General features: G+C 43.1%; 1 protein-coding gene across 1 annotated transcript in view; it reads right to left on the bottom strand.

Moving 5' to 3' along the window:
* The window catches only part of ARHGAP22 (Rho GTPase activating protein 22), a 136,168-nt gene that overhangs the window by 31,317 nt on the left and 92,238 nt on the right, over positions 1 to 12,613 (bottom strand). Inside the window, exon 3 of the mRNA XM_010563475.1 lies at positions 9,312 to 9,440. Coding sequence (XP_010561777.1) covers positions 9,312 to 9,440 — 129 coding nt within the window. The remainder of the gene's footprint in view (positions 1 to 9,311; positions 9,441 to 12,613) is intronic.

The raw sequence follows: 12,613 nt of genomic DNA, 5'->3' as shown, positions 1-12,613 counted from the left end.
ACCATATTTCATCTAAAGCTGGATTGCTCTTAGCAATACAAGGTATATGAAGCTAATGACTCCCTCCAGAACTTTTTCTTTGATAGCCCAGGTGGACTGATCTTCTATGAACCCATCTAATTCTATTTTGAAACCATTTATTATTTTTGTTTCCACATCTGGTGACAGTGAGTTTCATAATTTAATTGTGCACTGCATGAAACACTTTTTTTCTTGGTTCAAACTTCATGATTGTGCACTCTTCAAATCCTCCTTACATTTGTAATTTCATCCATCAGACCTTCCTGCACCCTCCTCTTTTCGAAGACCCTTTTCAAAGTCATTTTTTTGAGGAAAGGGCTTAAGTTGGATAGCTTTTACATCTTAATTGCTTATACAACCTCTGGAGTACAAGACCAATTCAGGGCAGAGCTTGTATTAAAAATTTTACCCTGAGCTTGAAAAAGCTTTCCTAGCACAAATTTCATCCAAATGGAAACATTCCCATATGATGTTTCATTTTATCAGGCCAGCATTTACCAACCAAAAAACATTTCATCAAGCAAATCCCATGAAAAGCTTTACCCTGCTCACCTGCAAATGTAATAGAAGTCATTTCTAGTTGTCATTTTTCTCTATCCGCTATCTGGTTGAGCAGAGACACTGAGAAGGATTCTTGCTCAGCTACCTGTCATTCCCCAGCTCTGGATGCCTGGTCTTTGGTGCCCAGGAGTGTCCACACTAACAAAGTACTACAAATTCATCCACCTGATGCCAAATGGCATCATCCTTCAGAAGCCACTGGAACTAAGCTGGTTAATGACAGCTGGAGATATAGCATTACAGTGCAGAACTTCAGCTGCTGCCTGCCTGGAGTTTTTGAAACCAGTAGCGGGGGACTTGCCCCTCTGACAAGCCCTGACACAGTACTCCAAGAACACCCATTTTTGCTCTGCAATGGCCAGGGTACCGCATGGTCTCCACTCAGAGACCAGATAAGCTTGGGCACTGGTACTGAATGTCACTTAAAGCCTTTAGCCAGCAGCTTTAAAGATGAAATATATGTGAGGAGTGAACTAAATAGATGTGAAAGTTATGAATTTTATATAGAGGGGAGCAGCCATCTAACTTCTAAAGGTAGGATCTTCAAAAGTCAGTAAAGAACACCTTTTGCCCTTGACATGCTTTAGCTTTGCTTTTAGTTTTACACCCTTCCATCAACTATTTATACACTGTGATAAGATCCACTCTGAGCTTTCTCTCCTCCAGGCTAAACAATCCTAGCCTTCTCAGCTTCTCTTCATATTTCACTTGCCACAATCCTTTAATCATCTTAGCGGCCTTTTGCTGGACTCACTCCAGTAAGCCCACGTCCTTCTTGTCCTGGGGAGCCCAGAACTGGACAAAGCACTTGTGCTGGCTTTTGCTGGGGTAGAGTTAATTTTCTTCACAGTAGCTAGTATGGAGCTATGTTTTGGATATATGCTGAAAACAGTGTTGATAATTCAGGAATGCTTTCATCACTGCTGAGCAGTGCTTAGACAAAGTCAAGGCCTTTTCTACTTTTTACACCACCCCACCAGTGAGTAGGCTGGGGAAGCACAAGAAGTTGGGGGGGGGACACAGCTGGGACAGCTGGCCCCAACTGACCAAAGGGATACTCCATACCATATGATGTCATGCTCAGCATATAAAGCTGGGGGAAGAAGAAGGAAGGGGGGGACGTCCGGATTGATGGCGTTTGTCTTCCCAAGTAACCATTACACGTGATGGAGCCCTGCTTTCCTGCAGATGGCTGAACACCTGCCTGCCAATGGGAAGTGGTGAATGAATTCCTTCTTTTGCTTTGCCTGCATGCACGGCTTTTGCTTCACTTATTAAACTGTCTTTACCTCCGCCCATGAGTTTTCTCACTTTGACCCTTCCCATTCTCTTCCCCATCCCACTGGCAGGGAAGTGAGTGAGTGGCTGTGTGGTGCTTAGTTGCCAGCTGGGGTTAAAACCACAACAGCACTCCAGATGTGGTCTTACTAGTGCTGAGGGGAAGGCTCACCTCCCTCAGCATGCTGGCAATGCTCTTCCTAATGCAGCCCAGGAACCTGTTGGCATTCTTTGCCACAAGGGTGCATTGCTGGCTCACGTTCAACTTGTTATCCAACAGCATCCCAGGTGCTTCTCTGCAAAGCTACTTTCCAGCCGCTCAGCTCCCAGCATGCACTGTTGCCTAGGTTTATTCATCCCCAGGTGCAGGACTTTGCATTACTCTCTGTTGAACTTCATGGGGTTCCTGTCCACTCATTTCTCCAGCCTGTTGAGGCCCCTCTGAATGATGGCACAACCATCTGATGCACCAACCATTCCTCCCAATATCATCTGCAAGCTTGCTGAGGGTGTCCCATTATCCAGGTCATTAATGAAGCTGTTAAACAGTACTGGCCCCAGTATCAGCCCCTGGAGTGTACCACTAATGACTGACGTTCAGATGGACTTTGGGCAGCCGATTGCAATCCTTTGAATGCAGCAGTTCAGCCAGTTTTCAATACACCTTACTGTCTATTCGTCTGGTCTGTACTTTATGAATTTGTAAAGGAGGATATTACAGGACACAATGCTGAAAGCCTTGTTAAAGACAAACAATAATCACTGCTGTTCCCTCATCCACCATTTCATCATAGAAGGCTATCAGGTTGGTCAAGCAGGACTTCGCCTTCATAAATCCATGCTGACTACTCCCAGTCACCTTTTTGACCTCAATATGTTTGGAAATTATTTCTGGGTTTGTGTGCTCCATTACCTTCCCAGCAACAGAGGTGAGGCTGACCAGCCTGTAGTTCCCTAGGTCCTCCTTCTTGCCATTCTTGAAGATAGGAGTCTTCAGGGACCTCCCCCAACCACCATGTCTTTTCAAAGATTATCAAGACTGGCCTCACCAGTGGCCAGCTCCCTCAGCACTTGTGGATGCATCCCATCAGGTCCCATGGACTTGGGTATATCCATTTTCTTTAAATGTTCTCTAACCTGATCATCCTCTACTGAGGAGAAGTATTCCTTGCTCCAGACTTTCCCACTGGCTTCAGGGGCTGGGGAATGATGAAGACAAACCTTACCAGTAAAGTCTGAGGTGAAAAAGGCATTGAGGACCTTGCCCTTTTTTATGCCCTTTGTCATCAGGTTTCCTGCCTCTTTCAGTAGTCTGCCCATATTTTCCCTGGTCTTCATGTTGTTGATATGCCTGAAGAAGACTTTCTTGTTGTCCTTCACAGCCACCACCAGATTCGACTGGAGGTGGGCATTAGCTTTCCTAAGTCCATTCCTGCATGTTCAGACAGTTTTTCTATATTCCTCTTAGGTCACCTGTCCCTGCTTCCACTTCTATGCTTCCTTTTTAGGTATGAGCTTTGTCAGGAGCTCCTTGTTCATCCATGCAGGCCTCCTGCCACCTTTCTATGGTTTCCTGCAGATGGGGGAGGACTGTTCTTGAGCTTGGAGGAACAATCCTTGAAAAATCAGTGAGATCTCCAGGACCTCTCTTTTCTCCAGGACCATATTCATGGGATTCTTCCAAGCATATCCCTGAGAAGGCCAAAGTCTTTTCTCCTCAGGTCCAGGGTTGCAATCCTTCTATTTGCCTTGCTGAATGATGCCTTCAGAGCGGCTCTTTTACAGATAGTCATTGGAACCTCAGGCAAGTTACTTGATTGCTCAATACCTCAGATTCCTCCTTTACAAAAAATGAGGACAATAGCCTTTGCCTACTTCAAGGCTGCGTCATGTCGGTAAAATATGTTGGTCATAAAGCAGTAATAGAAGCCCCAAATATATCTGACAGAGGTAAGTTAGAAAAAATAACTTAATCAGACCTCAGAAACAGATCTTAAAACTTTCTCTGTTGTAAGCAGTTTCAGCAGCAAGATCCACTCCTAACAATTCAGTTCTAACTCTGTATCTCAGTTTCTATACCCACAAGTGTAGCCTCTGCTTGTGATACCTTTGCCCAGGGCAAGGCTAACCACTACCTCCTCACAGGTGATTCATGCATCCCCTAGTCCTGGGCAGATATCTGAATTTATAAGCCCCATCATCTTTCTCTTCATCTTCCCTTGGTTGGGCCCATCTCCCAGCCTGAGACAACACTGAAGAGCAAACACTGATAAGCTGCATTAGGCACCAGCCATCTCTGTGCAGAGATAATGGCACATATCAGGCATAACAAACATGCAGTGTCACTCCCCACACACCTGTGGGAGCCTGCACAAAGGAAACCCACCCTGCCACCTAGTGAAAGGGCTCCTCTTGGCCCAGCCAGGAATCCTACTTCAGACTGCCACTCTGGGGAAGCCCTCTAGCAAGAAAGGGAGCAAAAAGCTCCTCTCTGTCTTCACACTGGGCAGATAACAGAAGCCACCTACCTCTTCTTCATTACAGTGGTATCTTAGCATCTTAAATTCACTGATATGATTCTATGCTCATGATGCTCTTGCTGGAAAATCCCCATCTTACAGGTGAAGAAATTAAACCTCAGACTCCCAAGACTTAACATCATATCCTAGCTCCTAAACAGTCTGGCATCCTGGTGGACATGCATCTAATACCAATACCTGACCCTTCAAAACAATCATGTTTTGCTCTCATGCAGATGTTATCTGAAAGACATTTACTCATCTAAAACAGGATCCCTAACTAGGCCTATGTAGGGCTATTCTTCCATTACCCATAATGACATTGAGCCAGGTATTAAATTATACCTCAGAGACTTGTTCCCTAGTTTGCAGCTCTCCCCTAATACAAGACATGGTCTGCACAGGGCCCTTGTTGCCAGCAAAAACATTCTCTGCACAGTTTTGTTGGCAGAAGAAGAAAGAATCCACACATCATGGTTTACCTTTATGGAGAAAAGGACTGGAATTAATGATAGTAGAGTGGCTTCCTCAGTGGACACTTCTTCAGAGGCCACCAGTTAAAAAGTGACTATTGCTCCTGAACAGAGAAACCACTTGCGGAGCTCTTGCAGAGCAATTACTTTGTCACAGGGTAGAGCTCTCCATGTTTGCCTAAGGGAAGCACATCCCTTCCAACTGCTTCACCTCCCCTCCATCAGAAGGAATTGATGAAAGCTTAGGATGAGGAGGAGGAGAAATAAGGATAAAGTAATGGAGAAAGAAAGGGGCTGTGACATGCATTTCTGGCAGAGGAGCAAGGAACTGCTCATGGCAAGAAATAATATGTAAACAGAAGAAAACAAACACAAAAACACAAACATAACACCAGATTAACACAGAATGATTCTGTCCCCATGCAGTGCTGGTCGTGTGCTGAGCTGTGAGAGAGAGTTATGCCACTCGGCTTTCAAATCAGGCACCGAAAACCTCAGCTTTTGTACCTCATGGCCCAAAATTCAGTCCTAGACACAGTATGTTTTACACCTGATGCAAGACAAAAAAGCCCACTGAGAGGTGAACAGATGGAAAGAGATTCCTTAAAGTAGCTGTATTTCTTCACCCTAGAAGTACAGCCCCTCTGTACATGTACAGTGAGGAATGACCTCCTCTCCCCGCAACTACACCAAACACTTTCAGTGCATCCACCTACAAATGACACTGGCAGGCTCACTCTCACCCAAGCCTATGGCCACAAATCCTTTGCACTATGGCACTGCTACAAGCTACAGCTGCAGAACTGCGTGACTGTAGGGCACAGAGGGACTCTCCAGATAAACTTTCAGTGATGTAAACTCAGAGCAAAATTTGTTTGTCATGGAGGTAAGAAGGATCATAGGGAACAGTTTTAATCACCCTCTGCCAGAATGTGTTCCAAAACTCACTTTGCCACTGTGACAAACTCTATTCTTAAGGACATGATCAAAACATACAGAGCACTCTCAAATCTCAGTTTACAAAATCTTCTGCTCCGAATGAGATAGACTAGATTCAAGAATTCAGGAGCCTGAAACTCAGGGAAACTTGTTAGAAATTACTTTCCCCATAAACAAGACAGCTCTTCTTCAAAAGACTTAGGAACTCTAAGATATTATTTTAAGGCCACATTTGAAGTTTATTTCAAAGCACACATTCCACGTGGTTTTTAAGCCTGAATGTGTCTCCTATTAACAATTTGGGACCTTCAGCAGCTTTGGGGAGTTTTCTGTTTTATTTTAAGAAGCCTTTGCTTTTCACCTTTAACCACAGTTCATGTGCCCGCATCAACACGTAAGAAGATACCCTCAACCTTTTTGATTTATGTTTTTTCAATACATCAGCAAAGATTAAAGTGTGGCTAAGCCTCCCCTTTTATCTTGGCATAATTCATTTTTATACCATATCAACCTTCTCCAGGGCTGGATATTTACATGCTAACAATAAAGCCTACTTTTTAATTCCTCCCCCCATCCCTTTAGCTTCATGTATTAAAAAGTGTCGATAGATAAGACTTGGCTCTCAAATTAGTGGTGGTAGCAAAGCAGAGTTCAAATTATTCAATTAAAGCACAGAGACAGCTATGTTTACTGTCCTCCCACATTGGAGCTGAGCTGGGATTTCACTCACAGAAATTGCCCTGCTCTGATTCTGATGGAGGAGGAGTAGGTTTGATCATTTCCCCAAACCAGCTAAACCCATTTGGAAACAATGCTTTGAACACCTTAACTATTTCCTAGTTATTGACATTCCTATAAATGCTTTGTGAAGTGCAAAGAGACTGAGGATACAGCTCCATGGTTTCTTTAAGCCAATTTATGTGTGGGTTGCACTCAGAATGAACAAGCATGCTGTCTTCCACCCCATCATCTCTCCCCACTGTCCTCATTGTGTTGGAACTACTAGTCCTGCAGCTGCACAGCTAGCACGGCCAGGGAGACAATCCACCTACAAACTAATCCTCCACGCTTCTTTTTCCTGCCAGGTCATTTCCTACTGCACAGCTGCATAACCACTACTATTAGCAGAATGAAACGTGGTGGGAACACATGGTTGCAAGGTGGGAAGAGACCAGTCCTGACAGCAGCTAGCACTTCAGTCAGCTCACAGAAGGAATGAAACCATAGCATAAGAATCTGTTCATGCAGCTTTGACTACAAAGAATACATAGCCAAGCTAGCTTTAGACTGATGCATGTGAGTATTAGGGCAGAGACCTCAGGCCAGGCTGACCGCCCAGGATGTACCCATGTTCTTGGGTAGTTTTTATCCACAGAGAGAGGAAAAACATCAATACACAATTGCAATTCTTTCCAACTCTGCAAACGGCAGTGCTTCTCTTCTACAGGGCTTAAGCCAGCTCTCACCAACAGCCAAAACAGCCTTTACATTGACATTAATGGAACCAGATCAAATCTGCAGTATGTAAAATAGCAACAAACAGCAGCTGCTGTATTCCCCTCCCGTGCTGCTGTATTCCCCCCTGCACTGCCCTGCTCCCACATTCTCATGATTTCGTTCTATGTTTTTTTGATATCTCATAAAGCCCAAGTTCCTGGAATCGAATGTAAGAGTATCTGCCTTGTTTAAATGAAAGCCAAAATGTTATCCAATAGCTCTGCAGAGAAGTTTAGAGGTACAGAAGAAGAGCAGATTAATTAGGACAACACTGCCCCCATAAAGAAACAAACAAACAAAAAGAAATCCAACCCTACCTTTATGCCATCATCATGTGTTTGTTTTCAAAAACTTAGGATTTATAATTATTTATCTAATTATTATTCTAATACTTTAAAAAAGATGCTTGCTCTAGAACTATTCCAAGAGACTGACAAAACATGAACACTAACAAAGAAGCCAAATTTGCATTGATACCAGCAGTGCTGACAACACCATGCCCTAAAGGAGGTGGCTGTTGCTGGAACGTGTACCATTTGTCATGACTGAATGTCTCCTTTCAGATAGCAAAGCTGTAAAATACACACTATAAAGTCCACTACAAATGGCCACAGAAATACCACCTCCGAGATTCTGACACCTCTGATGGAGGAACTGCAGGGACCGGCAGTGAGCTCAGAGTCTAAAAGACCCTTCACTGTGGGCTGGACTTGAGAAGGAAAGCAAAACAAGCACACACTCATGTTTGAGGAAAAATCATGGTAGATCAGTTTCTACTAGTGAAAAGGGCTTGTTCCTCCCACAGCACAACAGCATCACACAGAGCCTCAGAATCAAGTACAAGCTGCCTTTTGTACATATACCCTTTCTGCTAAATGAAAGAAGGACCTAGGAAAAAATTACATCAGCAGTAGAGATTGTATCTCCTCCAGACAAACCAAATGCTGCTACACAGAGACTCAAAATCATAAGAGTCACTCAAAAGAAAACAAACAAACAAACAAAAAAACCAAAACCAAATAAAACCCACCAAGACGAAAGTTATTAACAAACAGTGGGTCTTAGTGACCTTGTGGTATTTGAGCCTCCCTCAATTGCATCAATGTCACTTTTTCCTCCCCTAGATCCAGGAAAACTAGTAACTTCATTTCAGCAAAAGTAATTGCATTACCTAACCCTTATCTGGCACTTTTTAATCTGTATCTCTCAAAAGAGGTCGATATCACTATCTGCATATGATAACACTATTTGCATAAACTTCATCAGTAGCACACACAAGTCACTTCAAAGTATAGAGTTGTCCAGTACAAAGCCAGTAGCTGCTGTCACCAACAGTGAACCGAGAAGAAAACACCCGTGAACCCTGTACTAAAGCACAAAACCACCTCCTATCTAATCTACTGACTTGAGAATTTGAAGATTGTGGTATAATATCAACACTGAGAGTCTGGATTTTTTGTTCATTTTAACTACAGGAATTGTCAACAGCTGTATTACCTTACAAGTGTTCGTTCACTCAGCCTGACCCTGTTGTTCTTCCTCAGGCTACACCCCCACTGAAGCCAGTGGAAGCTTTGACTTCTCAACTGGGCCCTACATTAGCTGGATGAAAAGTTCTGCTGCCTCTGGCTGTACAGAGGTTAAAGATAGGCATCTGCCCTTGTGGTAGAAAATTGAGATAACTGGACACACTCCTTTATGTCCATAAGGATAAGAAAGGTCCACAGAAGAGTTGATAATTAGCTGTAAATAACAGAGTATTGACAATAGTGATATGATTATTATTGCCACCCATTTCTGAGTCAGTTATACAGTTTGGATGTGCCCTCCCCTCCCATTCCCTTCCATCCCCTGGCAAAAAAAATCAACCCAATCCCCTTGCTGCAAAACACTTCAGACAATCAAGAGCTTATCTAGGCATCTCTGTGATTTTACAGTGTTACACGTATCCTAGTATCACAAGAATATGTTTTACCTTGAGGCAAATGTTTTAATTTATGTGCATGTGAGCTATTTGCAATACCTCCACCAAATGGAGCCCATATAACCCGTCGGATGGCTTTCACCCAATCTTCCATTTCATTCTGGGAATTAGCCATGAGCAGGAAAGCCTCATGATTGACAGGTATCTTTTCCCGGTCCCCCGCACCACCTGAAAGACAGAATACAAATCTCTTTTAGCATCTAGTTCAGAAGAGAGCAACCAATGTTTAAAACCACCAAAAGTCTGGGTCAAAATGATGAAATGATTATTTTAATTGAGCAGTTTTACACACAATTCCTACTCATGTGCTGCAGCACCCACAAAGCACAGGTTGGTAGAAGATCAAAGCAGAAATGCAAAATGTGCATTTCCAGTGTGGGAACCTGGAAATTGGTTATTGCTGGGACAGCAGGTACAACAAGTGAAAGCGCAGGCTGTAGGACCCTACAGGAAGAGTATGAAATGAATTCCACGTACCTGTGCTGAGGTATTGAGAGATTATTACCCCAAAGGGGGACCAAGTGAATCATAAGACATTTTAGTGCTTGAGATGCAGAAGTTGCAAGATCATCATCCACTTTCCACAAGTCCCTGGCAATTTCTAGTCTCAATACAGAAAGAGACCCATTCTGATATTGGATCCAATTCAGAAGGAACATTTTGAAGAGGAGTTAAGACTTGGGGATATGAATCTGACTCTCCCACTTGAAATAAGAACTTTAGGAGCTGTTAACATTGGCACGCAATATCTCAGGAAAGTAGTGACCAGAATATCAAATGCATAGAATATCCAATGCGCTCAAGCTGTCATACACATCTGTCACTTGTGGATACTCCAAGACTTACATTTTCAACCTTCTTTTCCCATTTTCTTTGTAGGTCAGCACCCACTTCAGTCAGTTTAAATCTTTCCCTCGTCCCTCATTTTATGTTCCAAAGCCAGATACAACCTAATGAGGACTGCATAAACACATAAAAGCTTTATTGGAGCAGCCTCTGTATAAAAAGGCTACTGATCCTGTCCGACACAGCAGCTGCATCACTAGCGCCCTGGAGCTTCTCCATCACCATGGAAACTGCCTTTGGCTTTGCTACGGAGATAACATCTTAGCCGTTGTGTCACTGTCATTTCCACGCTTACATGGCTTTCAGTACTTACTGGCAAGCTAAAGCTGCCAGCCAGTGCTGAGCAGCTGAGATTGCCTGTCCATGGAATTCAGAGATAAGAGTGGGACGATGGTATGCTGTGGTTTCTGCAGAACTGATTTAGAGTACACAGAATGTGTGCCTCCTAAATCCTTGCTAATCTGTGGAAAGGAGCAAGCTGGAAGCTGCCTGCAAGCCAAGGAAGTACTTTTACTTACTATTAATTGTTTCCTGGCCTAGACACACTTATGGATCATACACTGATTTGCAAAGCAAAACAGGTAAAATGAGATGTGTTGGGAAGGATTTTGTGGCTCTCTGAGATACAATTCACTGAACTCAGAAACTGAGGCAGTCTTTCAGTAAAGAAGAGAGATCACAGCCACCTGAGACTAGGCATGCAGCTTAAGAAACAAAAGCCACGATGCTTTTTCCCCACATGTATCCAAATTCTGCTTCTTTCCTCATAGCATCCTCTCAGACAGTCTCCCATTTTTAATTTACTGAATGATTCACATTCTTTAAGATGTATGAAGCAGGACAGCTCTCTAGCTCAAGGCTAGGATGCAGGCATCTGAATAGAACAAAGCTCTACCATACTCCACTGCAAGGAGGACATACTTCATCCTTTACATACAGAACTGTCAGAGCAGGAAATTACAGTCTGTGAAACTCCTTGTCACAGCCTAATTCTTTTCCCAACATAGTCAGCCTTATGGTGAAAGCAGAGGTCACGAGGTCTAATTCTTGTACCTTACCTGGCAGACGTATTGCCATGCCCTTTCATATCTTACAGGAGATACGACAGCAAGAAAGGGGCTTTTCATAGTCCTCCACACACATCAGAAACAGCGGTTCAGGATCTGGCACATAGATGGCCTGAGCTCAAGCTAGCTCTTCAAAGGAACAAAACAGTCTCAAAAAAAAAAAAAAAAATCTACTGTGTGGGTCACATCACCAGTAATCAACTGAGCTTGGTCAAGGTAAAACCAAGATCCTGTTCTTAAATTTAAGGCACCCAGCTGAGTTCTTGCCCACCCAAGCCATGAAGGACAAGACCAGAATCTTAGCTTAGAATTAATTACAGACTGCAAATTTAGTCAGAACAGCTAAACTAACCCATCCAAAGATTACCATATGAAGCATAATAAACAGAGAAGGATGAAGATGACTTCTTATTGGACTTCTGCAGAAATGGTGTCTCAGCATCTTCCCACTGAATCGCTGTACCACAGGGACTTGTCTATAACTCCCCTTCCCTTAAGATGTTACTTTGGACCAGCCAGCTGCCTTCTAAACCTTCATGGGCCTTTTTCACGCAAGCATTTAGGGAAAAAACATTTATATTTCTATTTGAGTATGTAAAAAGTAAAAACAGGATGGGGGAAAAAAAAGTATTCCTGTACATGCTAGAGACTCTGCCAAAACCTACATACAGCTCCTCCGTGGTTGGCTTTCCCCACTGAAACTTTAAATAGGAGCAAGGTCATGACCCTACAAGCTGCCTGTGGGAGAGTTAGTAGTAACTAGTCACATAAGTACAAGCAAATGAAGACAACTCCATGCATGGAGGCTAGTTTAGAAACAAGAATGCACTTCAGAATTGCTTCTTAGAGAAAGCCTCCTGTGTTAGCTTGACACAAATATGCAGTGGCAGAGCATGCAGACCCACTTATAAACTAATTTTTTTTTTTTTTAAATAACATTTTAATCATGTTCCTTTCCACACATGGCTGGTTCCTTTCACTACATGCTTGAGGCAACAAGCAGAACTAGAGTTCCCTAAAGGGCAGAGTTCAGACATGTCTCTACGTTGCTGTAACATTCAACAGGTTTTGAGTCTCACTAGTCACAAGAATGAGAAACAGCCAAATTCAAATACGTATTTGTTCTTAAAAAAAACAAGGAAACAATGCCACATACACCTTCTTCAGAAGTCCAGAATTTTACCTGAAGTTCACAGATGCTTTCCTTTTCTGGGCTCAACCCCAGACCAGGATCTTGTTATGGGTTTCGGATTTGAGTTGGCAACACAAACACTGTATCAATTCAAACACCCTAGTCTTTAGGAATTGTTTCAGGAAAACGATTTTAAACCTTCCTGCCTAGAAACACTTGGATATGGAGTTTTAGTTTTGCCTCTCACAGCAATATGAAGCGAGCATTCAGATACTGCATTCAGACATCATTTCTAC

This window comes from Haliaeetus leucocephalus, unplaced genomic scaffold (assembly GCF_000737465.1).
Source record: "Haliaeetus leucocephalus isolate CR32 unplaced genomic scaffold, Haliaeetus_leucocephalus-4.0 Scaffold168, whole genome shotgun sequence".
Lineage (NCBI taxonomy): Eukaryota > Metazoa > Chordata > Aves > Accipitriformes > Accipitridae > Haliaeetus > Haliaeetus leucocephalus.
Note: the sequence above shows the minus strand (reverse complement) of the source record. Positions and strands in the feature narration are given on the sequence as shown.